The sequence below is a fragment of the Brienomyrus brachyistius genome, chromosome 1 (genome assembly GCF_023856365.1).
Source record: "Brienomyrus brachyistius isolate T26 chromosome 1, BBRACH_0.4, whole genome shotgun sequence".
Classification (NCBI taxonomy): Eukaryota; Metazoa; Chordata; class Actinopteri; order Osteoglossiformes; family Mormyridae; genus Brienomyrus; species Brienomyrus brachyistius.
Window position 1 is genome coordinate 44,358,753 of NC_064533.1, and position 26,733 is coordinate 44,385,485.

Genomic DNA, 26,733 nt, shown 5'->3' on the forward strand with positions numbered 1-26,733 from the left:
GTTAGCAGCAAGTCAAATTAAAATCCGGTGCAGCAGGGAGACCTGTCGGAGGCCAGGTGGGCGGTGATTCGAGTTTCCAGCATACGTTTCCCAGAACACTCATCTCCATGGCAAATGCTGTTCATAGATCTGTCACTGCACTTTACTGGCCACTGACCGCATTCAGTTTTGCAGAATCTGGTACTGTTATCCTACATGCATTGTTTTGTACTTTCTTGTATTGTCATGCACCATCTGCATTGTTCTGCACTACCTATATTGCCTTGTTTAGTCTCTTTGTAATTTAAATGCGGCTCACGGACTAAGCATTCCACTCACCTGCCACTGAATTGGGGCGTGGCATCACGAGGGAGCTGGAGGACGTGTGGGTGGGGAAGGCAACCACGCCCACACCTGCCAGAGGCTCCGCCCTCGATGGACCACCCCCAGCCCCCGGTGGGTCCTCCTCAGCCACGGGGGAGCACGCATCCATCCGCGCTGCCCCTGTCGGCCCATGGGGGGCGCCGTCCCTCAAGCTGCCGTCTCTGCTCCACTCCAGGCTGGAACCGCTGCGGTCATCATTCTCCGAGGAGCTGGTGATCGTCGCTGTGCCAAGAAAGGTGGGCGGGGTCAGATCGCCAGCTAACTATATTTATGGTTCATCATCATGACGGCATTAGCGTGAACTCTGCAGGAATTTCGGCCGCTCATTAACACCCCACGTTACTCTGAAAAGCCAGCCGCTCCCTTTGATCCAATTCCTAACGGATCGGTACTTATCAGGAAGCACTGAAAAAATGTATCAGGCAGATGGGGATGTACGGTCCGCATCAGATATGCTCAAAGACCATCTGGCAAGCTCTGCCGCTAATTAGCATCTGTATATGTATACCTTACATGGTAGCCTCACACTAAATCATGCGCCCGTTCTGTGGATGCGTTCTCTGTGGTTACATTGGGTTTCTCCATGTGCCCCAGTATCCCGTCTTGAGTTGGCGGGTTCACATCTACCTCAGTGTGGGGGCCAAATGTCTCCACAATGAGATAAAACCTGTTACGTTTTTTAACTTGTATTTTTTAAATTGATTTTCAGTACCAAAAATACAATCTTACAGCACAATTACAAAAGTCTGGTGTTTAGAATTCCTGCACCCCACACATACAGAGCCAGAGGGAGACCAATAAAATTTACATCTTTGTAAACACAAGACAGACATAATATAAAATATAAAAGTTAAACGAAGCACTATCCAACTTCACTTGTGTCTTTTAAGAACAGTTCAAATGTATTTATCCCACTTTTGCATGAATGTTGGCCCCCTATTACTCAACCTATATGACATTCTTCTGTATGCAGCAACCTTTTCCCACTTCAATTCTGTAACCTTTACCTTGTGGGGACTGAAAAAATGTCCCCACAAGTATAACCTCAATTTAATAAAAATCTGTGAGTACAATCAAAGAAGTAAAATAACCAAAAGTTTTTTTTGTTTGGTTACTTATGGTTAAGGTTAGGGCTGGCTAGAGGTTAAGGTTATTACAGTTGGGATTAGGGTTGTGCCCATAAAAATGAATGGACGGTCCCCACAAAGATATAAATACAAACGTGTGTGTGTGTGTATGTATGTCTGCAATGGACTGGCACCTCATCCCTGGTGTCTCCCTGTCTTGTATACTGGCCTTCCTGGGTCACAGAAACACTAAAGGCTAACCCTGTACTGTATTAAGGAAGATGTGTCGATATATAATTATTCCTAAGTGACAAGCAAATGATAGTTTTAGTTACTGTTAATTAATGGTTTTAATTACTGGAGAAATGAGGTTAAACAATGATACCCTCATATATTTTTCCCCTACCAGACCCAACAGTATGATTAAAAATGCAGCAGAGAGAATAAAAATGTATTTTTAGCATTTGGACAGGTGCATGCTTCTATTACAGTTAATCCTTTAATCCTTTCAACTATTCTTATGAATCCAGCTGCCACAAAACACAACTGACAGCAAGAGGCAGACGCTGGCAGTTAGCCTAAAAACACAGGCACACAAATGCATCACACTGAATACATAATTTTAATCTGCATTCATTATGAAGTCATAATGGTAAATGGCTTTGTATTAAAAGCACAGAGAGGCATTAGGGTGTAAGGTACACAATCAAACGACACTGACACAAATCCCCTGGGCGGGCCGTTTAATCAGTTTCGCACAATAGCAGTAATCGAGATGTTTTCATGAAAGAGCACCAGTTACAGGGAACGGCTCCGGAGCTCATTAAACAGGTGAATTAAACGTGGTTTCCTTATATGGCCGCCGTCTGCTTTCTGAAGAGGTGTGTGTGTGTATGTTCTCCTCTGTCCTTGTGATGTAAGAGCTGCTCGTCTCGTCCTGCCACACATCCTCTCTCATCATGCTCCCTTCTTTCCGGAAAATACTGTTAGAAGCAGAGATGCTTTGGGGGGGGGGTCAGCTGCAGTATCACCTGATCTCCCTCTGGCCATCCCTCCAGACAGCGCTGATCAGTTTGGGTTTGGACTGTGTGCACGCGCGCGCGCGCACACACACACACACACACACACACACACACACACACACACACACACACACACACACACACACGCACGCACACACACACGCACGCACACGCACGCCACACATATCTTTTGTGAGGACCATTTCATTAAGGGTATAACCCTCACCCTAAGCGCGACAACCTTAACCCCTACCCAGCCCTAACCTAAACCGTAAGTAACCAAACAAAAGAGACTTTTGGCATTTTTTGATTGCAGTCAAAAATTCTTATAAAATTGAGTTTCCTCTTAAGAGGACCGAAAAAAAATACCTAAACATCATAATTATTATCACATTGTGGGGACATTTGGGCCCCACAATTTAATACATACATAACTCACACACAGGGATGCAGACATGCAGGCAGACACACCGGCACAGACACAGGCAGCTTCCTCTAGTGACCACTCACTGAAATGTAAACATCAGTCTGACATTCACCAGTATTCACTTTTAAACATTTTTCAATATTAATCAGAAATGAGAAAAGCCCTTAACATGAAGCAGCAGGTAGGAGCCGGAGCCTTCAGAAAAAGCGTCCTTTTCACCAGCAATCGAGTAGGACGCCTCCCTGGGACTCAAGACCCGCCCTCAAGCAGCCAAGATCCCCCCAGCACCACTGGTTCCTACCATTAATAATTTAGCTCCTGTGACGCGGCTCAATGGGTGAAATGGATGAGGGGCGGTTACTCATTGCGTCAGATAATCGGGAGGAATGGCATCGAGGGGACAGTGGGACAGCTGGCAGGAGCCCGCCAATGGGCAATCGCAGCTCCCAGTTAACGGGGAAAAACTAGCATGAGGATGGAAGCCCATCATAGCAACGGAGTACAGGAGTCTCTGGTGCGGCCAGCATGTCAGAAAGCAGCCAAAGCTAAATTACGACCAAACCTGTGAACACACAGCCCCGGCACTCAGATCCGGGCCCACATCCAAATGCATAAAGTGCTTCCCAAGCCCAGAATGGATAAACCCCGGAGATCTCTGTCAGTCCTGTCCAAGTGCCGAGAAAGCGGCGACGTCGGTGAGGCAGATGGAGCGCGGCGGAACAGACCACAGCACCGAGACAAACCACAAGCTTAGGTGGCACAGAGGAGCACAGAGCCTTAATTACACAACCAGGGTACTGGGTGCAGAACAGACGGCAGACCACGGGGGTGTCGAGAAAAACGGAGAATTATAGGTCTCAATGGCACAGATTCGGGACACATGGAGAATGGGATGCAGTAGATGGTGTGACTTCCGACATGACGATACCTACCGATGATGCCGCTGTCCTTGCTCTCGAGAGTGGAGCTGGCACTGGTGATGGCCGCGCAGGGGCTGGGGCAGCTAGGGGGCGCTCTGCTCGCACAACTGTTGAGGGTGGAGCAGGGGCTGTCGGTGCTGGGAGAGGCAGGGCTGCCGGTCAGAGTGGAGCAGGGGCTAATTCCCTGGCTGCTTGTGGCGCACTGGAGGGGGAGAGGACAGCACTTAAATATTCCTTTAAACACTCCAGCCAGGAAGATTCTGCAAACCCTCCAGTCTGAGCTAAAATAACCACCGTATCCAAAACAGTTACATGAAGCTGGGAGCCGTTCCGAAAATAATTACCCAACTACATATTTTACCGTATATTAAATGAATTCTCCTAAATGGTCCTTCCCAGCTGACAGGAGAGGTTACAAAAACCACCTCCATACTTTTGTGACTATAAGCGAATATCGCATTAGAAAGAGAAAAATTTACAATAAACTCAAGCTTCACAAAACATGTTTACAGACAGACGCACACGGCAACGGCGGGATGATGACATTCTCGCTACACACTGCTTGCTGCCTAAAAATAGGATCAATCTCCATTCTGATACAAACACCCCTCTGATCAAAGGCAAGCATGTGGGGGGGGGGGGGGGGGGGGATCGGCTTTCCAGGGCTTTAGCAGCACCAAGACGGACCCCCGCTCCACTCGCGGCCACGACGCTTACCTGAGGGGTGGGGGGGAGAGCAGCCTGTCTCTCAGCGACACGCCAGGAACGGCACAAGGAACGATCCTCGCGGCAAGGCAACGGAAACACAGCCGGGAGACTCCGGAACAAGGAGCTCAGCGAGCGGACCGCCGTACAAGATTCAACAACCTTGCCCGCACCCTCCGTACTGTAAATAGGTCAGGCAGCAGGCAAGCAGCAGGCAGGCAGCAGGCAGCGTGCCGTCGGGGGATGGGGGCGTCACCAGCTGACATGTCCTCATGGGGCGCCACTTTGGTCGGCTTCCCATCCGTACAGGATTCCTCACTCCCTTCATCCCGCACTGTTCACCATCTCTCCGTAACCCCTCTGGAACCCGGCAAAGGACTGATCAACCGCAGCAGAGCCTCAATATTACCATCGATCCCCCGCTGTAGGTCGGGAACGTGCTGTGGCGGCAGATGTTGCCGCGGTGACCAGTAAACGTCACTACAGGTGCAGAGGTTAATGGGCTACGCGGAAACCCGAACGACACGAGCTCGGCCCGAACTCGGCATCCGCCCCCCCCATAGCTGGGGGGCTCTGACTAACGCCCAAAAGTTCTGTCACTTCCGGTTACGCCACAGTAGCAGAGCGAGCTCGGCAACAGAGAAGCAGTCTCGTTTAAACAACAACCATTGTATATTAAAAAAATTTATACAATAAATACAAAAAATAAATCCAGATGCAAATGCCGGCATCTAGCCGGCAGCCCCACACCAGTAACCGCCCCACACCAGTAACCGCCCCACACCAGTAACCGCCCCACACCAGTAACCGCCCCACACCAGTAACCGCCCCACACCGTCCTCTCAGAGGCACCCAGACGCCATGGCAGTTTTGCCTGGTGTTCGCTTTGAACATTTCTTCAAAGAAATATGATAACAGGATAACAAGCCTCCCACGATCCACACAGATGCAGATGTTCTGCCAGAACATGGAAAAGTAAAAACCATGTAAGGTGGGGGGGCGCAAAACCTGAAAGCCAGACCTGTACTTGGGGACCCAGGACTTAATGAGTGACCCTGCTGTGAAGACAAGCGGGCCGGTCTTATTTCTGGGCCAACACTGGAATGGCAGATACAGTGCCACACACACACACACACACACACACACACACACACACACACACACACGATAGCACGCAGCTGGTCATCCTGGCCACTGTCATGGTCACGCTCAGCCCATGCAAAACTTAAACCGCTGCAAACACAAAGAAATTGCAGACGTTAATAAATAATAATTCCACAAGCTGTGGAAAAAGTTACAGCTGGCCAGCCTAATTAGCGGTGGTCCTGCAGCCTTTTACCGATATCCTACAAGAACCACAAGGAGCAGAAACCAACAGGCATTGGGAGAAAATCACACACGCACATACACAGACAGACAGACAGACACAGCGGAGTGGGAGAGGGAGAGAGAGAGAGAGAGAGAGAGAGAGAGGTACCTTCTTTTCATTCTTGTCTTCCATAGGTATGCGACCTGTCCCAGGGATGCCTTCCCCCAGTAAGAAGCCCAGCCTCGTCATCAGCTCCTGGGCGGCGGGGGAGGAGGAGGTGGAGGAGGAGGAGGAGGAGCTCTGCTCACTGTCGATTCGCGGCTCTGTTGGGAGAAAGCGACCGGCGTGAGCACACTCCGCTGCAGACGACAAGGTCCCGTTTGTGTGTGTGTGTGTGTGTGTGTGTGTGAGAGACAGAGAGAGAGAGAGAGAGAGAGAGAGAGAGTGTGTGTGTGTGTGCGGGCAGGTGGTTCGCCTTGTTACAACCCCCCCCCCCCCCGCAGCCAGCTCTCGCTCTCTCTGCTGCTTGGCCCGGGTATGCAGTGCAGGGCTGGAATCTCAATGAGCCCAGGATGGACCGCTTCCAGATGAGGCTCCGACAGCGACTGGCAGAGCGGTGACAATGGGGCTATCGACCCTCCCCCCCCCGGCTAGGGGCGTCACCGCTTGTCCGCACACGCCACCCCTTACATTCCTCACCTGATAGCCGGATGGCGATTAAAAAGAGGGAGATCAATCTGAAACTGAGGGATCTCATTGGTCTGTCACTGCTGCGTTGAACCGGAACAGTCCGGATGGGAAATCTGAATAAACCACATTGTCCGCTAGGACGCCACATTTCCCAGCCGTGCCAGTATGACATTCAAACTGGGCACAAGGCAGGACTTTGGCTTCCAGTGGGACAGTGTTTGGCAGGGGGGGGGGGTGTTTAAAGCCTGTCAGTGGTACTCACAGCAGCATGACAAAACACAGAGGCTGCACCTCGGGGCCAGTGCATCTACGCAACACCACTGAGCGGGGGAGGGGTCTCAGGGAGCTGGATACGTCGCTAATAATCGAGGGTCTGACTGACGCCTCCTGGCACACAGTGCTTAGCAAAACAGTTCATATTAAAAAGGGGGGGGGGTTTGGCAAACTGTGAAACGCAGAGGCAGATAAACGACGTGCCTGAGCTGCAGGGTAATAAGGAACGAGAAGAGATTCACTCGACCAACCTACAGCCCCCCCATCACGTCACTCCAGGTCCACCAGGCTCCTCATTTAACAGAACACTCCACTGTGTTAACCTGCCCCCGCCCCTCCCAGCCACAGATAGTGCAATCTATATGCATGTTAAATTGCGCCCCCCCCCGCGCTCCACTTGCAGACACCCGATCAGAATCTCATCTCCCCCAAATCACACACGCCGGCCTGGTAATCCATTGCCTCGCGGCCCGGCTTCTCACGGTGACACGATGCGGCCCCCTGCCCCAGCGACTCACACCCGGACCCAGGCACACCTGCACACGCATGTCAACATCGGCACTGTACTCAGAAACACTAACGGTGAACATCAGCTCAAGTGTCTTCGGGTCTAAGGAGAAATGAACCACTAATGGCAGACTGAGATACATGGGGGGGGGGGGGGGGGGAGAGATAGGTTTCGCTGTGGTGGGGATGAGGCACTGGAGAGAGGTGGCTGCCCTGACCCCGATGCACCAGGCTTTTAAACAGCCCCCGCCACCCCCAGAAATATACCGAGTGCTGCCAACTGGATAGATCAAGTCTCAGGTGGGGTCTCTAACAAAGACCCACAGTCAGGAAAGATGAGCCAGAAATGTGGGAGGCCTATTAATCAGAGGGCGTTTATCAGGGTGGCCTGATGGGACTGTCTGTGATTCAGTTAAAATGATGAGCACCTGCAAAAAAGCCCCCTTCCCTCCCTCTGGAATGTGCCAAAAGGGGCAGCCAGCCTTTACAGCGGACCGCAGTCGGCTCGCCGTTACCGTGGATCCCGCCTCGGCCGGCGCTCACACCTTGCATGCCCTGATACGATCTCTATTTCGGGGATGAAGTTCTAGCGAACGGTGCTCAAGACTTGTAACCCCTGACAATTTGCCAGGGCGACAGATACGGCCTGGTCCCCACTTCCAGGCCCTGGGGACTAAACAGTGCCACCCCCACCATCTGGACATTTCATTAGCTAACGGCACACGACGCAGCCTGCTTTAATAAAGAGAAGGCTGCCGTTTCCACACCTTAATCACAATAATCACAAAGCTCCCCCTTTTGGCAAATAGCGCTCCATCTACAAAGAGGCACCCCCTGGCTTATGGTGTACGCTTCCCTCTGCGATATCAGAAGAAATAACAATAATGAGACTGCCGCTGGTTTCTTAGAGGAATTCAAAGCACAGAGCCCACAGTGGCACAGCCTCTATATCAACACCACGGGTAAGTCTGCAAGGTGACAGATCCCCAACAAGGGACACAAAACTCGGCAAACATGTCTATTCCAGAATGATTTCCCTCAGCGCACTCACTGGAGGGGAGAAGAGAAAGAGAAAAGACATTTTCAACACTCAGAAAGGTCTTTTCCATCAGCAAACCTTTTTGGCATTTATTTGACTACATGTATGGAGTACAGTTATGGCGACACACAGGAGAGGAAGAGCAACTCCTGATGATTCGGCTCCAATAAGCTGTCAGGAGAGTCTTCAATAAAACAGCCTCCCTCCCCGGGTCCTAGGGACCTACTGGAGGCTCTGGTGACAAACCGGCGAGAGGGTCCCATTCAAATAAGCGCTCAATAAATGACAAAATTGTTTCTCTCCATTGACCACTGACCTGCAACGAGTCGCCACGGAAACAGGACAGAGCGTCGGTCTTCCTGGGCTTTACGCCGGTTCCGCCCATCACAAAGCGTTATGATTGCTGCACCCCAAACACAGTTACTATAGTAACCTAAGACAATTCCATAGGCAAATGGAAAATCTTGTGCTGTAATATATGCAGTGACACCAAGCGATATTAATGTTCGAATTTTAACAGATGGGAAATGCAGTCCGATGTCACTAGGATCAGAGCACCAGACCGCACTAAGAAAACACCCCACCCCCAGTCCCGCGGGTAGAGGATAACCACAATCGACGCCCGGGGCGGTACACTGCGGTCACACAGGCCAGCTTAGCTGGGTTTCCGCACACATGCTGACGACCACGACACCCATTAGCAGGAAGCTATGGAAATGCAGACAAAGTCCGCAACGCGGCAGACCCGCATCATCACCGTGGCAACAGATTAACATTCATGGAGGAGTGCTGGCTGTGGGCCTGCCATGGTCGCATGTTCGCCAGGAAGATACACACACCACCGAAGGCTGGCATTTTATAATTTCTCTCCGCTTTTTCCACCGTTTCATACATTCCAATCCTGTGAAACTATGGATGGAATTTGACTTCCCAGGAAAGAGACTATGGCTGAAGATGGAAAGCGTTTGTTTCACTGAACAATAAACCCCACTTTAATCAAAGTTTGGACTGTGTGCTTCAACGCCCGTGAGGGGAATTTAGGCCACATGATGCTAAAACGGGCCTCGGCGTTCCTCTGACCTTTTATGGACCCAAGAGGAGTTTGCAAGGCAGGGGCTGATTCTAGGCTTTAATAAGGTGCTAGGCATAAGCGGGGCCATAAATCAGAGAAGGCAACCTTGTCATCAGTCAATGATATGTTTTGAATCTGAGTGACAGGGAAAAGGACACTCCAGAGCCCAATCAGCTTTCAGCAAGGGCCAGTGGCCCCTCCCCTGTACACAGCGCTGTTCCAAGGGCCTGTTACTAGGACCAAGCTCAAAATCAAAGATTTTTTTTGTTTTACAACTAAACAGATCACAAATAATCTGATGCTCCTATAACCCTTAACAAAACATACGACTGGAGATGACAGGCAGCATGGAGACACACATGTCAGCTGGGGCCTCGGGTCCGAGCAGCAGCACTAATTACATCAGCAAAGCTTTTTAGGTGGCAGAAACCAATTTTCTCCCAGGCTTACAGGCAGAAAGGCCATTGTCATTTTAATAGGCTTCCGTAGGAGGGTTTGGATCGGAGGACACACTTTCTGCGTTGAGCTTCACTTGGTGATGCCATAAGTCATGATTAAAGCATGGCAAGCAAGGTAGCCCTGGCCAACCATAACACCACAAAGCGACACGCGGTGACCCAGATGGACGTCCCCAGGCTGGATCACCAATGCCGTTGCTAGGTTGCTTACTGGCCGATTCACCCCCTCCACATCCAGGAGAGGGACGGTATAACGGCAGAATGACGTCCAAACTCGTGGCTGGCAGCTGGAGGCCCCTTCGACACGCCATCTCCATGCAAGTCGGGGTACGAGACCACAAAGATGCCGACTGTGCCGAGCCTCAGCTGTGCTTTCATCCCCCGTGGCCCCAGTCGGCACCGGAGAGAGCAGAGAAACGGAGAGACCTGACAGCACAAAGAGGAGGCTGATGGGGTGTCAGACGGAGCGGCGCGGCAAGAACTGCCACGTGGCACGGCGGGGAAGTACGAGAACGTCGCTGCTCACCGGCAGGCGTCGGGCGGGGAAAGCAGAGAGGGGCTTCCCTCAAGGGGAAAGCCAGCAAAAGCCGAGAGCCACAAAAAATAATAGTCATACCCACATAGTCATATGACGACATAATAAACAGCCACAGTGCTGTTGATATAGGTATCTAAAGTAGACCACTCCCCTCTCGGACCAAACAGGAAGCTGCAGGCTTCAGTCAGGGCTGAAAGCACAAAACCAAATATAAACAGGCGTCCCGCCCAGCTGTCTCACCACAGGGGAGCTTTTCATTATCATTTCAACACTTACCTGCAGGGGGCGTGAGTGTGTCCAAACCCAGCGACTAAAACTCAAACATCCAATGACAGCCTGGAGGAGAAGGGCTGGGATTAATTTGTTATTTAAATAACTCAGACAGAAACCTTCAATTAAAGCTTCAATCGAGCTCATTATCCCCACCCATGTTTATGAGCCTGTGCTCTCTTCAGTGAGGGATGGGAGAGAATAGACGGGACATTGGCATCGTTGCCATGGCGAAGCACCACGAACCGGGTTTGTTAGTGCTGTGTTAAATAGCTGAGCCGGTTTCACAAAACAGCCGGTGAGCTCATAAGGGGCCCAAACAGGTGTTGAGGTGGGGCTGCGTCTCGGGGCCAAGGGGAGTGGGTTCGAGCACGGTGTGTGTGGGGGGGGTCCCAGTCTCCTCCTGATGTAACCTCTCCTAAGCCAAAATAGCCGTTCCCCTGACAATATACACGTCACCTGCTCGGAAGCACCGCGATTCATGGGACCCTCCTGTCCATCGAGGACGACGGCTTTCCGTGCCAGTTACATTCATTATGGTTAAACATCTGGACCTGCCAGCCACTAAAACAGCAGCCTAATTGCCGTCGTATTATCATATTACACAAATGCTTAAATGTTCCCTGAATTCTACATAAAAACTCTGACTGCAGTTTCATGAATCACCGGCAGTGCTGATGTGGCAATATCGGCAATAGTCGATCGGCCTCATGAACATTTGTAGTGTAGGAAAATATTTTTATTTCACCGATGAAATAAGTGCATTTAGATTGTGTGTGTGTGTATATTTACACAGTGGTCCCAAAGTATCCATCGGCAATGGGTTCCAGGAAATGGAAAGGATTATAAAAAAAAAAACCCAGAGGAAAACGAACCACCCGCAGACCCCAATTATAAGTAGTTCTCACTTTCCAAGCTCCCAATTTACAAGTTTATATGTTGAGAATGTTCTGCGGCAAAAACACAAATTTCATTTTTCATATATTTTCTTTAAATTTGCATGCAACAACACACACTGCACAAAAATGCTATCTGTGGCCCGACAAAGTTTTCAGACGGCTTCGCTTTGTGAAATATTTGACTGCACATGCCAGATTTGTGCCTCGCACGTCTGCACGTGTCCAGCATCACACTTTATGGCATGTTTCACAATGGTGCCCAATTTGTACCACTTCATTTCATGACCCAGTCGTCCTTTTACATACTGCTTGTGCGTGACCTTCACCAGTTCGAAATGGGATACGAGAAGAGAAAATCCATCTGCTTAAAATCAGTAACTAAAACTAATGTTACAATTTTAGCAGTTTTGTTTTTTTCTTTTTGCCAAAGGTTTTCATTTGTTTGACGTAATGCAAGAAAGAATTAAATTTTTTTAAATATGTAATCATTTAATATAAGACTGACAATAAGATGCAGTTTCACAACTAAACATAACACACTCACACACACAAACACACATGAACTGATCCGTACGATAAAATGATTGTTTGATATAACATTTCAGTCTTTGTTAGATATACGTTTCGTTCTCACGCAGATTCATAATGAAAGATAAGGAACAACACATTTAATTCTTACCTGTGTCTGTATCATGACAAACGGCACCGTTACGTACATTATACAGGACTGTACTCCGGAATGAAAGGTATTGTGAGCAATGAAAAAATATGTATCGAGGGAGGAATCAAAATAAAGCTTTTTATCACCCTTCAAAGGATGAAAAATCAATGAATAAACATGCTGTTACACATGAGAAATAGTGTATCATGTATCTGGATGTAACCTGTAATGGGAAAATTTGTTAAAAAATATCAGCCTATTGTAGGTATTCACCGGCTGTACTGGGCAAGACCAGGCTGGCAGATTTCACCCTATTATAGCCCGTTCTTACTTGAAACTTATGAGCTGGTTATTTCTGGAATTTTTCCCCATCTTCTTTTCTCTGAAGCCAGTAAACCACGAACAACAAACCATAGTTACTAAAACTACGTATGAGAATTCCACTGTATACACACACACATCCATCCATCCATCCATCCATCATGACTCTTTGCTTTTTGCCTGCTGGAAAAGATTCCAAATTCACACCCTTGAAGGAGGTGGGGCTTTAACAAGAAACTGCGTTTGTAAAGTGTTTCCGTTTGCTGCTGGGGTTAAATTAGGCATTGAACATCTTACGACTTACTGCCTAGAGGCCTGCTCAGTGCTTGCTGTTCAGACAAGCTCCTGAACACTTCCTGGTTGCCGGTCACCATATGGCTGCCACCGGCACAGGTGGTCCTCCTGGATCCCATCTGGCTTTCCTTCCGCAGCCAGAGAGCATTCCTAAGTTAGGCTGACCTTGTTACGGATTCCCACATGGGTTATGTAAGCAAACTCCTCACCCAGCGACCACGAGGTGTGCCGTTTCTACAGCGATACAGAGCACTGCAAACTCCTCACCCAGCGACCACGAGGTGTGCCGTTTCTACAGCGATACAGAGCACTGCAAACTCCTCACCCAGAGACCACGAGGTGTGCCGTTTCTACAGCGATACAGAGCACTGCAAACTCCTCACTCAGCGACCACGAGGTGTGCCGTTTCTACAGCGATACAGAGCAGTGCAAACTCCTCACCCAGCGACCACGAGGTGTGCCGTTTCTACAGCGATACAGAGCACTGCAAACTACTCACTCAGCGACCAGGAGGTGTGCCGTTTCTACAGCGATACAGAGCACTGCAAACTCCTCACCCAGCGACCAGGAGGTGTGCCGTTTCTACAGCGATACAGAGCAGTGCAAACTCCTCACCCAGCGACCACGAGGTGTGCCGTTTCTACAGCGATACAGAGCACTGCAAACTCCTCACCCAGCGACCACGAGGTGTGCCGTTTCTACAGCGATACAGAGCACTGCAAACTCCTCACCCAGCGACCACGAGGTGTGCCATTTCTACAGCGATACAGAGCACTGCAAACTCCTCACCCAGCGACCAGGAGGTGTGCCGTTTCTACAGCGATACAGAGCACTGCAAACTCCTCACCCAGCGACCACGAGGTGTGCCGTTTCTACAGCGATACAGAGCACTGCAAACTCCTCACCCAGCGACCACGAGGTGTGCCGTTTCTACAGCGATACAGAGCACTGCAAACTCCTCACCCAGCGACCAGGAGGTGTGCCGTTTCTACAGCGATACAGAGCACTGCAAACTCCTCCTCTGATGATTCTCTTTACTACTTCAATACATCAGCTGTTTTTTTTCCCCTAATTTAAATTTCTTGCGCTGGAGCTTGGGAGTCATTCATTTGCATGTTTGTGGGGTCTCAGTATAGCTTCATATTCCATCCGCAGGAACATGGTGGAGGGGCGGAGGGGGGGGGACAAACGACAATTTGCTTGTAAGTGTGAAATGGACTACTATACCATCCAAAACGGCCATTACCAGAATCATCATGACCAAAACGTACATCTACACTGAGCTATGGTGGCACCACATTCCCTACAGGGTGGCACCAAACTGACCTGGCACTGGGGCAGCCCCCCCATCACCACACCGCTGGAAGCATCCGATTGGCCATGTCAGCATTCCACCAACAGAACCAGGCTCATTTTCCCTCAGCTCCGCATGCGTGCGGCCAGCCACAGGGGCGTCACTCTCTTGTCCCCCCCCCTCCCCCCCAAGTACCTCAAACATTCACTTTCTGACCATCGACAGCTTGCTATTGCTGCTCTGAGCCAAACCCCCGCTGCTAACTGCTTGCCCATTTTGACCCATTGCTTAACCCCAGGTAACCCATTTTCCTTGGAAACGTACTGTTCACACAGGTCCTCCCTGCCCACTCCCCATTTTATTTCCTATGAGTCTGACTTCTCAAAGCCTCATGCTCGGGCATTCGAACCGTGAGGTGACCATCGCTCTGCCTTCCAATGGTCCCGCAGAGCCGGAACTCACAGGCAACAGCCTGTGGTCTCACCAACTGGCAACGGGAACAAGTCATCACAGAACCCACGCTGATCAGGTCTCATGCGTAATCACAGATCTAACTGCAATGGGAGTCAGTAACGGGGTCTCCCTCCTAGCCGCAGGGACAGGCCTCGCACACTCGCAGCTTTAAAAACACTCCATGCACCGCAGCCGACTGTCCCACATGCAGGTCCCCAGGAGAATGCAGACTGACCGTGGGGAGAAAGCTCTGCTGTGGGGGGCACCTTCCTCAGCAAGGAGACTGCAGTGCCGGCGGTGTCTCCAGGAACGCGCGGGCTCTCCACATACTTGGCCTTTCGTATGGGACCTGTGGGTGTAGTGACAGGAACAGCAGAGGGATGGAGGGAGAGAGCGAGAGAGAGACAGACAGAAAGAGAGGGAGGGAGGGAAGAGAATTCTTGGTGGATTAAGGCCTTCCAGAGGGGTTTGAGATGCTCACCGGGAGTCTCCAGCCCGGATATTGCCCGAGCGTGGGGGGCGGGATCTGACCGCGTATGGGGGGGCTTGCATCAGCAGGAGGAGGAAATTGGCTCCCGTCTTTGGGACTTGACGTTGTGCGTGTGTGTGTGCGTGTGCGTGCTAGTGACAGAGAAACAACTGGCTGGGACATGACCATAGCACTCGGGACCTGCCAGCCGTCTCCCCTAGTCCCTCCAGGATGAGGGGGCACTGCACACACACTACAGTGGGTGCAAGCGCGGGTTCCTAGCAACGAGAAGCACATAGGGCCCTTTGATCTTCCTGGTTCACAGTTCAGGTCACCAGTGGGTCATTAAGGAGCCGCAGTCAAATGTCTCCCCATCCGTTGGGAACTCAAAGAACCACTTGTCCTCTGCGACACTGTGCCCCCACTGGACAGTCACCACGCCACCCACTGCCCACTCAGAGACTGACCGCGGTCACGATTTGACACGGCGGCATTTTAAAATAAGGCGTCTCCCTATCACTCAGCAGCGCATGATTTCTTAAGGCTTCTAGAAAAAAGGCGGGTCTCTTCTTGCAGAGATCAGCCGGACTTTTCCCCAACACAGTCATCACGATGCAGCAGCGTAGCAATTTAAACTGATGACCTCACCAGGGACCAGTCATAACAAAAAAATAAATAATTAAAATCAGATGGCAAAACAGATGTGCACTGTCTTACTGTCTAACAAAGGCTCTGACACACGCGAATACATTTCTATTCATATCTTCATAGGAATCTCCATACCTTTCTATGGGAAAAACCCTATTCTGAACAATCCCAGCCTTAATCTTAACCATAAATAACCAAACAAAAAACAAGACTGAGGTTTTTTTTTTTATTTATTGTATTCACAGATTTTTATAAATGAGTTTCCCCTTGTCGGTACAGAAAATGTGGACATCAAGTCTGCCTGGGGGACCCCGAGGACCAGGCAGAGAAACACCACATTAGGCCACCCTCCGGTTCAGGCAGCACCGGCCACCTGATGCATGCTGCCATCTACGGACGCTTCCCATGAAACACAGGCCGCAGCCTGGTCCGCGTCCGAGAAGTGCTGGGATGTCCTGTTTCCACGGATACGGACGAGGGTTCACGTGGCTTCTAGTGAGTAGTCAAGCAGGTCCCGGCAAGACGGAAAGGAAGCCTAAGGGCAAAACCTCGCCGGTGAACCACTACGAGGACGTGTTAACGCAGAAGCAGAATGAGCCACAGGTCTGACTAAAGTAGAGCACCTGGAATCTGGTTAAACCCACGTGCGCTTAGGACTAACAGTATTTATGAGTCAGCCATGGGGGGGATTCCAGATTACCAGGCCCAGAACTGGGCCCCTCCCCCCCCCCATTATAAGGCTTTGGGTCTTCATGCAGTGGGTGGTTACACAGGTAGAACAGAACCATTCAGCAATGGTGAAGGGGGAGATTTAAAAACACAGCCAGTCGCGGGGTAAATCCCAAGGACAAGGCCTATGGGGGCAGTCTGCTGAACTTTTGACGACTCCGGACTTTCGGTCGTTTTCTGAAGCATTTCCTTCACATAGAAAGGAGGAGGGGTTTCCCCAATGAAACTCAAGCCCTTTAAGACTGTTTGATGGACAGCGCAGGCAAATGGGCACCCTGCAATGAGACCACGCCAGTGAGAGCGCCTCACGCTGGCCGGGATCAGCACTACATCATTGGCGGCACGCACCCCCCCTGCGGACCCCTGATACACAGCAAATTTGGCACTTTAGGGGCAACAAGGGAGGAATTGGTTTGTTTAACAAGCATGAAAGCAGTGGTGGGGAGGGAGCCGGAGCGGCTGCTGAAGTCCCAGTCGTGAGCACGCAGGGTTTGCTGAATGAACACCAGGCACCCGGGAGTCAGGCAGTCACAGATGAGCGCCACCTTAATTTGACCGTGACACCACTACACGAGGAAATAGGGCTGGTAGCAAAGCATAACAATCAAGGGGTACCGGACTAAAATCAGCCCCTTTTGGAGGCCAGAGCAGGAGGGGATGGAAGGAGGACATACCGAAGAAGATCCAGCCTGTGTTCTTCCAGCTTCTAAGAGGATGCATGAATTCCAGGCCCCCCCCCCCCCGAGGCTCACGCATCACACTTCCTGAGAGTGGGAGGGCCTGAGAAGGGGGACAGACAGCCCCCCGCACCCCCCGGCTGGCAGAGTTGGGCTGGGACCGGAGAGGTCACATGCTATCGGCTTTTGCCGAGGCCGCCGTGAAAGGCCGTCTCTGTGGCAGTTCGGAAGGTCTTGGCGACGGTACAGGCGGGTACGGGGGAGCTGGGTTATGGCTCAGCTTGGCGCAACATGCCGACCCCCGCAGTCAGGCTTCTTAGACACATCAAAAAGGAGCAATGCACACACAGCCCGGAAAAACCCCGCGACTGCTTGCCGAATGCGTGAATGATCAGCCTCTTCCTCAGACAAAGCGCATTTACAGCAGAGCTGCTGGCCAAGCAGGGGGCGCAGCCAAAGGGGGTGGGGGGGGGGGGGGACAAGAGGCCCATCAAAGACGCGGACTTTCCCCCTGACTGCACTGTACGACTTCTGTACGCTTCCAAGTGTCCCATCACATAAGACTGTCTCTGTGAGGAGGCCGCGGTCCCCACAAAGCACTCCTGTCTCTTCCGGGGAAACAGCTTCACAATTCAGCTCAAGGGGAGAAAGGGAGTGATGATATGCTGATCCGCCCCACACTGAGGGTCGCAGACCCTTTAACCCACCGGGGCCCAGGGCCCCCGAACAAGGCGAGGCACAGCAAAGTCCGGAGCACACAGCGGACCCTCTCTGTTCTTGTTGCCACAATACTTATACTGTAGCTTTAAGGTTTTATTATGCTTACATTGGCATTATGCTATTAGGGCTTATGCTATTGCACATGCTATGCACAGCCCGAGACCTCACCCAACATAGGATGGATGAATGGACACAGTAATAAAGTGCCATCCCCACTTACCCGTTTGCTTTTTAAAAACTCCGATACAGCCACTTTGGTTTAAGGAACAAGGATATAATTCAGGCTTTTATTAATAACGTTTATTCCCTCCAAAATGTGGCCCCTTTGCTCCCACGGTACGTGCATGATGTGCTCTCGTTAACACGGCGACATATTAGCCTTAGGAGACTTCAGGCACCTCTCCCAGAGAGGTATTAAAAACATGCCTGAAATCTCTGCGCACATAACGGTGCCCTGGATGTACCCGGCCTGTTTCTGGGTAAACAAAACCGCTCAGGTATATCCCCTGGTAGGCTGCACACCGGCACCTGCCGGCCTAAATGCATCCCCGAGCCTGCAGTATTCCCGCTCTCTCTCGCTAACCGGAAGCATGCCGGGGGCGCTTCCGGGAAGCATCTGTCATCCGGGCGTGGTAGCCATCCAGCAGAAAAGGACTGTCCGCCCGAGTCCAGCAGAGACCACCACAGAGGCAGCAGAGAGCGCCAGCGAGACTGCTAGAGAGACCGCCAATGAGCCTGCCAGCGCTGGCAGAGACCACCAGAGAGACCGCCAGAGGCTACAAAATGAGCCATTAGCACTGCAGAGGTACCGATTAACATGCCGGGCCGCAGCATTCATCTTCCATCAGAAAACTCAGCATCTTAGACGCCAAAATGGAGCCAAATTTAGTCATCACAAAAAAAGCAAAAGAAAATTGGCACGTTGGTTCGTTCATCATCATTACCAAAATTGGAGGTTTCCCTCATCTCCGAGTTAAAATGATGGCGCCAAACACCAGGGATGGGGCCTTCAGGAACAAGCTGATAATTTCGAAGGCATCAGAGATGAGAGAGAGAGAGAGGATATCTAGCAGATATCGGTCACAGTCACCATTAAGAACTGTGGCAGCCCTTCACATTTCCGTATAATGAGTGACTGGCACAAGAAATCATGTCTTCATTAGAAGGTTACTTCTTTGAAGGCTGAAGGACACAGAGAACTTCTGCCACAGCGAAGGTGCTGTATAAGGGTCATTAAACAGCCAGGAGGACTGCCCCAATCGCCATCACAAAAGCACATGCAAAGTCTACAGATCAGCCTGTGAGACCCTTCTCCAGGCCATCTCCAAGGCTTAGTCAACCAATTAAAAGCATGGAGAACTAGAATCAAGGCAGAAGGTCAATCCCAGGATGATGAGAGAGCAGTTAGTTAAAAAAAAAAATCTTAAGATCAAGGTTTCAACCACTACCCTAGAATGGGCTGCAAATATCCCCAGCCTCCCCCGGACGAGCATCACGCAAACCCCGTTCATCTGTAGATCATCCCAAACATAAACCTCAAGCCTACCCCAACGTTAATGACACACTGCCGTAGAGAGGCCTTTTGCCTATCAGGTGAACAGAGTGTGGCTATTACGCAGCATTCTAAACTCATCCCAGAGTAATGGGTGGTAGGAAATAACTCCATAATTAACAGCACAGCCCTGGGGTAGAGCACATCTCCTTTACTCGCCCACATCTCCTGCAGATTCCAGGCCGTCTCTTACTCACAGCAGCTGGATAAGTCATGAGGGGGACCAGAGTTCTCACAGTTGCTGCCATCTGAGAGGTACTCTTGTCTCTGCAGAGACCTTCATGTCCATGTCCATCGACCGGGTGAAGGCCGACGGTAGCTGGCTCTGGTACCATGTCCAGGACGGAAAGGCCACCGCGGGACGTTCGCTACTAGGACGCCGCTTCTCCATATGCAAATTAAAACAATAAGTCGACAGCGGTAACCATAAACGTGAAAGGAACCACCGATTTATGTCCCCCCAAGCACATCATAAACGTCGAGCACGGAGACCGATCTCATGCCATGCGGCTCATGCGGCCCCGAAAACGGTTCCATTCCTCAGGGGGGAGTCGTATATCAAGGCCATCAAGTACATTTGAACCCCCTCAGCCCAACCACGGCTCCCAGCTTTGGTATTTCTAAGACGCCACATAAATACATAGCTATCCCTGAAGACGATCCAAGACGTGACCAGCCCAGATCCAAGATACCCCCATTTGGAAAGGCGGCAAGATGATCCATCTGACTGACCCCGTCCCACGCTCAGCTGACCCGAGGTCTTTAGGGTGGATGTACACAGGAGCCCAACCGCACTCCTGCACCCACCCCGAACCACTGCTTCCTGACCCACAACACCAAACCTGCTATGCTGCTATGAAGAACACCTGAGCCTCTGAAACGCAGAGGTTTTTCGGCACCCGATCGGGGAAAGTTGGAACAAAGTACCAGGATCCGACCGCAACAGCCCAAAAGGCGTGGGGCTGAGGTGGGGGGCAGATCATAAAACCATGCAAACCCCCCCCCTGCATACATTATGGCACTCCTCACTTTCTTTATAAAATTAAAACCAAACCATTTATCATTGGACGCCAAGCCCTCTGCTTACATAGACCCATAACGGTTTCATTCCCGTTTGCCCTCATATTTGCCTGCAGATCAGCCTTCATACAGCTTGTTAAATATTCCTCTGTTTATTTGATGCCACTCCCGAACATTTTCAACAGCTCCCCGCGAATGAGGGGAAGTCCACAGGTGTCCTTTTCAGAGCGGCACTGCCCACACAGCAAACAGGACTCACCTCTATCTCAGGGACCTATTTATCCCCTGAGGCTCACCGTCCACCTCTGAGCTTTTTGATCCGGCACGCTTTGATGATGTCACCTTCCACAGTCGCTCAGAAAAGTAAATAGGAAGAACAAAAAAAAAAAAACCCAAGAGGCTAAGGATGGCAGATGTGTTCCCGGGATCCGGCCATGACTCTGCCGTTATGTTTCATCTGGACGCCTGCACTTTTAGTAGCTCAGCTTAACACCGTACATTAATAAAATGATGAGACAAAATGAAATGCTGCAGTTTGACTGGAAAAGGATGGGACAAGTGCCCAGAAACAGAGGAAAATGGTTATATAAAATGAAAAACGTGTACAGATTCATAACACTTGCATACACCGACAAAGTAACAGCCACGAGCCAACAGAGCCAGACGGGGAGAAACGGCTCTTTTGCTTCATTAACACAAAACAAAGGCGTGGCACAGGGCGGCCATGTGCTGTAGAAGCAGTGCGGGCTAATAAGCAAACTGCCTGTGACAGCTCTGTTTAAGGCTGCATCTTAACAGTGAGGAAAACCAAAATTGCCTGGACATTTTGGAGCACAAACAGAACCATCCGATCTCTCTCTGCCAACCCGCAGTTGGGAGCATTTGGTTTCTCTTAAGGATCCCTTTCCCCTTGGGCTCGTCTTTGGGAAAACAGACGCTGCAGACAATAAAATTGATACCGACGCAAACTCTCTCACTTGGCTTTGAAGTTCACACAGCTGCTGTCAACTATGTTCTCAACAGTCTTGGGAGGGGGAAGCAAAGGGTGGGGGCATGAAACCAGATGCTATTTATACATGCCCTTAAAGAACAGATAGTGTTAGACTATGTGTAAACAAGGTAGGTCGGGAGTTTGGTCAGGATGTCACCGGGGGGGTGTGAGAGAGACACTGGTAGAACCCCCTCCGATTACAGAGCCGGAAACTCGCCCCAGGGCAAAATACTGATGGCACCACACTGCGACTGCCCCCACTAGAGCTGACGGTGTGTGTGTGTGTGTGTGTGTGTGTGTGTGTGTGTGTTTCTGTTCCACGTCCTGGGCTTCACAACATTCATACCGAGCTGACATCTCAAAACCGCTGGCATGAAGAGGTCTGCCAGAAGCTTCTGTGTTTCATGTCTGAAGCAGAGAGCATTTGGGGAGAGCTGCATATCATCATTTGCCCTCTCCATCACACACACACTCCTATATAGAGACAGGAAGCATTAAGCCCTCCACTCTTAGCTTCTAAAGCAGCCTCAGAAATGAAGCCAGTGTTGGTGGAGGCTAATCTGTGACACGTGACTACAGCTACAGACATTTCTTGTATTTAGCAGATGCTTTTATGTAAAGTGACATACGTTTGGGAAAGCAGGGTCATCCAGCTCTGGGAGCAGCTGGGGCTTAAGAGTCTCCCTTAGAGGCCCAACGATGACATGACTCTGCCAAAGAGGAGATGCGAACTGGGACCTTCTGATCACAAGCACAGCATCCTAACCCTCTCAGGCACACACCACCACCACTGTGAATCAGCTGCAGAATAGCGAAGTCGAGTCATACGGTACCTGGAGACCGTTTGCTGGAGCGGGCCGGTATCATATACGCCTGGCGAGGGAGCAGAGGAGACGAAGGCAGCGACATGGACACCCCCTTGGCCAAGCTCAATCGGAACACATCCTCCGGGGTGTAGGGAAGGACCCCTCCCAGCTCCTGGGGATGGCCAGCCCGCCCGCCTGGACCCATGGACGGGGCGCTTGGGGTGTAGAACTCACCAGCTGTGGATAGAAGGAGGGCTATATGACCGCTACTCCCAAAACCTTAGAGAGTTTCACGAGGAACAAAAACTGTTTTCTCGCCCAACTCCCGGATCAGATGACATTTTCCAGTGCCTGACTGCTGGCTCATTTCGGACACACCAGGGCAGGGAAATAAAACTGGCTTCGGAGGAGGTTTTCAGGAGGGGAGTTGCAAGATGGGCGGTGAGCCAGGCAGACGCGCAGGAACAGGTGTAAGGAGCCAAAAATAACACTGTTGTAAGCCATAGGAGGAGATTAATGCCAGAGGTGGGGGGGGGGGGGAGGGGGGATGGATTTAATGTTATCCCATGGCCCACAACAGGGCCGGTTTCTCATTGCGCTGCCTAAAAACACTGCTGTCACCGACAGCTGTGTTAAGGTTGCTCAGTAACGAGGACTGAATCCCACAGTCGCTCTCTCACGATAATCTCAGTTTTCGGCGAAGCGCTGTGATTTACAATCAAGTGTCACACCTTCATATTCCCGCCGAAACCGGCTACACAACCGTCTGCAGATCATTTCCACCCAGACATGTGAGGGGAAAGGCCAAAACGGTCATAAAAACCGAAATAGCAGGGATGCGAGATGGCAACAGCAACGTGAACCTAGACCACATGCGGAACGCCCGGGCAATTAGAACTGGATACAAGTTCAATGAATAAATAGCACCTAACCGATGAATATGACAAGAATATGGAAAAAGTGCATGTGTGAGGTATTAGATGTGGACAGTGGGGGGGGGCATATGTTTAGTTAAATCCCAGCTAGGCTTCAGTCACCCAAACAGACATCATAATTTCACACGTCGCATGACATCCACCATTACCTCCCTTTCTTCCCATTACACTTTAAATTTGGGGGTGGGGGGGGGGGGGGGGTCGTGCCATGGGGAAATCAAAACAGTGACAGCATCATCAGGCAGTGCTATACACTGGTGATAAACATGCTAACCTCGAACAGGGATAGGAGGTGGCAGAGAGATAGCTTTGGCTGTGCTCGAATGAGACGTGTGTGTGTGTGTAGCAGGTTATTTGGCACACAAATTCAGAAAACACTCGGCAAGGATCCGCCTTGATTTAACGCGGCAACATTTCCACCGACCAGCATAATGGGGAGTTTGTTGCTGCTGATAAATCAGAGACCTGAACGCTGGATGTTCTTAAATCCCATCACCTTTCCATAGCGATCGCGTCTCCTCTACCTAAAGGTGCCGCCCCGTTACTCCCCCGTCTGTCTGGCAGAGTTATCATTCGTGTGATGACACCTTTACTACTGCAATAGAAAACATCATTACATTTACTTTTCATTTCCTCCAACCAGACCTTGGGGGGAGGAATTGCAAATGATGGAATCATGCTTCTGTTGTATTCAGTCAACAAAGAAGTGCCAATTCAACTATTCATGCATCTGTATGTATGTCGTATTTCAAAGGAACGACTCGGATAACAAATTCAAACAAACTGCTACCACACAGACTGCAACACTTAAGGACAAACAATGTCAACAATTCATGATAAACAATTAAGGGGGAAAAAAAGCATGGTAACAAGCAACTAGAGTCATATAAAATCACTGGAGTAATCTGACAGACAATCCAGGAGAATGGGTCCAGTTTCACAGCCTTGAGTAGATTAACAATTTACTATCAATTCTCTTTTCTGCCATTAGGGGGCAGGTGCACAGCTTGCTCTTCCCCAGAGCCACTGTATTTGGATTCTTCTACAAGATCCTGGAAATTTAAATTAGAGTGCACCAGAGACGACCTTCCAGGGAACGGCTTTCACCAGCTCCCGGAGTTTCACTTTATTAAGCAACTGTGGAGATTCTGTATCACACCACGCTAAAGCGCTAGCTGACATCACTTTCCTAAAAATGACAGGCATGTAAATGACACTCATCCATAAATCCACCCTTGTGAAAGTGAATTGAAAATGAAAACGTACACACAAAACCCACACAAATCCCCAGGAAAAGAATTTATCATCCCTGTATTTCATTCCTTAGGTTTATTTCGGGACTAACAAAATCTAATGAAACACAAGGGAGGCACGTAATCCTCCTGGAGCCAGCAGGAGACAGCCACGTTAAAACTGGTCTAGATCAGTGTTCCCCAACCTGGTCCTCAGGGACCCACAGAAGGTCCATGTTTTTGCTCCCTCCCAGCTCCCTGCAGGACAGTCCACATTTTGCACATTTTGCTGGTAGGGAGCAAAAACTTGGACTGTCCGCAGGTCCCCATGCACCAGATCGGGAAACACTGATCTAGATTATACAAGTCAAGATTCAATCTTTACAAACTCTCAGTTCCTCTGCTTATTGGGAGTTGGCGCTTATCCCCTTATCTTCATGGCACTGACTTGACTGTGACAGTCAGATTCACAAATTCTCTGTAAAATTCTTAGATTGCTGTGTTCTCCCCACAAAGTGCCCCAGACTGTCTAAGCACCACAGTACCAGAGCTCGCTCCGTTAGAGAACCCTCCATTTTATGTGGCTGGCTTTTCTGAAATCCGTCACCCAGACCAAGGAAGGCCCAGAGAGGTTTGACCACAGATGCAGACCTCACCTCGGTGAGGGTGCTGACGGCACATCTTTGTCATTGTGGATCTCCCTGTTGTCATAAAAAGCTTGAAAGGCGGCCCAAGCAGAAGGAACACAGCCCAGGGCAGTATTTTTATTGACTTTTATTGACCCGACACTACAGAAGGTGGCACGAGTCTGGACAGCGAGTTCCCAAAGCAACAGCATCAAGGTGAATTAAAAAGACCCTTCTCATATCTACTGAAAGGGCAGGAGACAGATATGGGCTTCTATAGAGGTTCACTTCCCCATGGAATAATCCTTATAGATAAGGGTGGAGGGGGTGTGAGGTGGTTTGGAATCCCAAGCATGCAAGTGCAACTCCTCAGAGGCTCCTAAAGTCCAGCGAGCTGCTCGCATTTCACAACGTGGAATTTCATGCGGCGGTGTGCGTGAGCATCTTGCGTTACTACAGCATGACATTTAGCACAGCCTTGGAAAACAAGCTAAGTATACATGAGGTGGCAGCAGCCATCGCCGCAAGAAAATCTGGGGGGAGGAATAATGTTTAGCATCCACTGCTCAGGGCTAGACAGTGGGTGTGTCCCAAAACGCAGACGCTCCGGCCCTGTTCTCTCTTAATCCGGGATGGCGGACAGCAAAAATAGTAGAGAAATGTCACACCGATTGTTGGTGCCATCCATCAATAACGCAGAGTTGCTCACAGGAACGATGCAGTCTACGAACCTGAGAGACGACCAACGAACACGCAAAGCTGGCACGTAATTGGACACATCAATTCGAATTGGAGCATCCTTGTTAAAAGAAAAAGAAGAAAAAAAAGAAGCAGTTTAGAGCAGCGTCCCCAATCCGAACCCATATGCTGATTATCTTCAGAGCTGGGGGGGTGGGGGGGGGGGAATGGGCTAAGTGTTAGCTGCTGGTACTAATGAAAGCAAGGCAGAGCACAGCCTTATTTTCCCCACGGTGGGAGAAACAAGGGCATCCTGTGTTTAATAAGCCCCTTGACAGGGGAGTAAAGGAATGCTGGGAAACAGGAAGAGGCCTTAGTGTGAGGACACCTCGGGTGGCTACTGAGAAGCTCCTCCTGAAGCACGCGGCTGCCCAAGGTCTCGTTTTAATAAAGGAGCAAAAACGTGGACTGTGTGGTCGGGAACTGGGAGGGAGCAAAAACATGGACCGTGTGTGGGGTCCCCAAGGACCGGATTGGGAAACTGCAGTGCAGTTGAGCTGACGTCAAGCGTCTTGCCATGGGAATAGACCATTCCCTCAAGGCCGCGGGAAAACCGTTCCCGTCATTAACCCGGCTGTATCACTCAGAAAGGGACTAAAGCCAGCAAACCGGAACACACTCGCCATTTCCTGCTCCCGGCTGGGAGTGCGCAACCATGGTGGTTTATATTTAGATACCTACTAAATATGAGTGTATAACTAGCAGAACTTATTTAAGCTCACGAGGCGTTGCCAGGGCACCAGCGAATAAGGAAGCCATCACATTGTTCTTTCCCTCCATTCACAGGGGAAAGAGGCGACATTAAACCCATAATGCACTGCGCAATCCGTTCCAAACCGCTGACACACTCTCCCCAGAGAAACCAGATGACTTGTTAAAATTAAATTGGTACCTCTACTACTGAAATTTTGAACCTTATACAAAAATATGGCACTACACTTACTTCAACAATGAAAACAAAACACTTCATTGATCGTAACCGGTTGCCAATGAGGAAGAGGCCTTCTT

The 26,733-nt window shown here is 50.3% G+C and overlaps 1 protein-coding gene across 2 annotated transcripts in view; it reads right to left on the bottom strand.

The window, feature by feature from the left end:
* The window catches only part of LOC125750822 (protein TANC1-like), a 93,648-nt gene that overhangs the window by 37,587 nt on the left and 29,328 nt on the right, over positions 1-26,733 (bottom strand). For both annotated transcript variants that reach the window (XM_049029145.1, XM_049029227.1), the window contains exons 3-7: positions 22,222-22,431; positions 14,818-14,931; positions 5,982-6,136; positions 3,812-4,001; positions 319-585 (exon numbers count right to left, since the gene is read on the bottom strand). In XM_049029145.1, the coding sequence (XP_048885102.1) occupies positions 319-585; positions 3,812-4,001; positions 5,982-6,136; positions 14,818-14,931; positions 22,222-22,431 (936 nt within the window). The remainder of the gene's footprint in view (positions 1-318; positions 586-3,811; positions 4,002-5,981; positions 6,137-14,817; positions 14,932-22,221; positions 22,432-26,733) is intronic.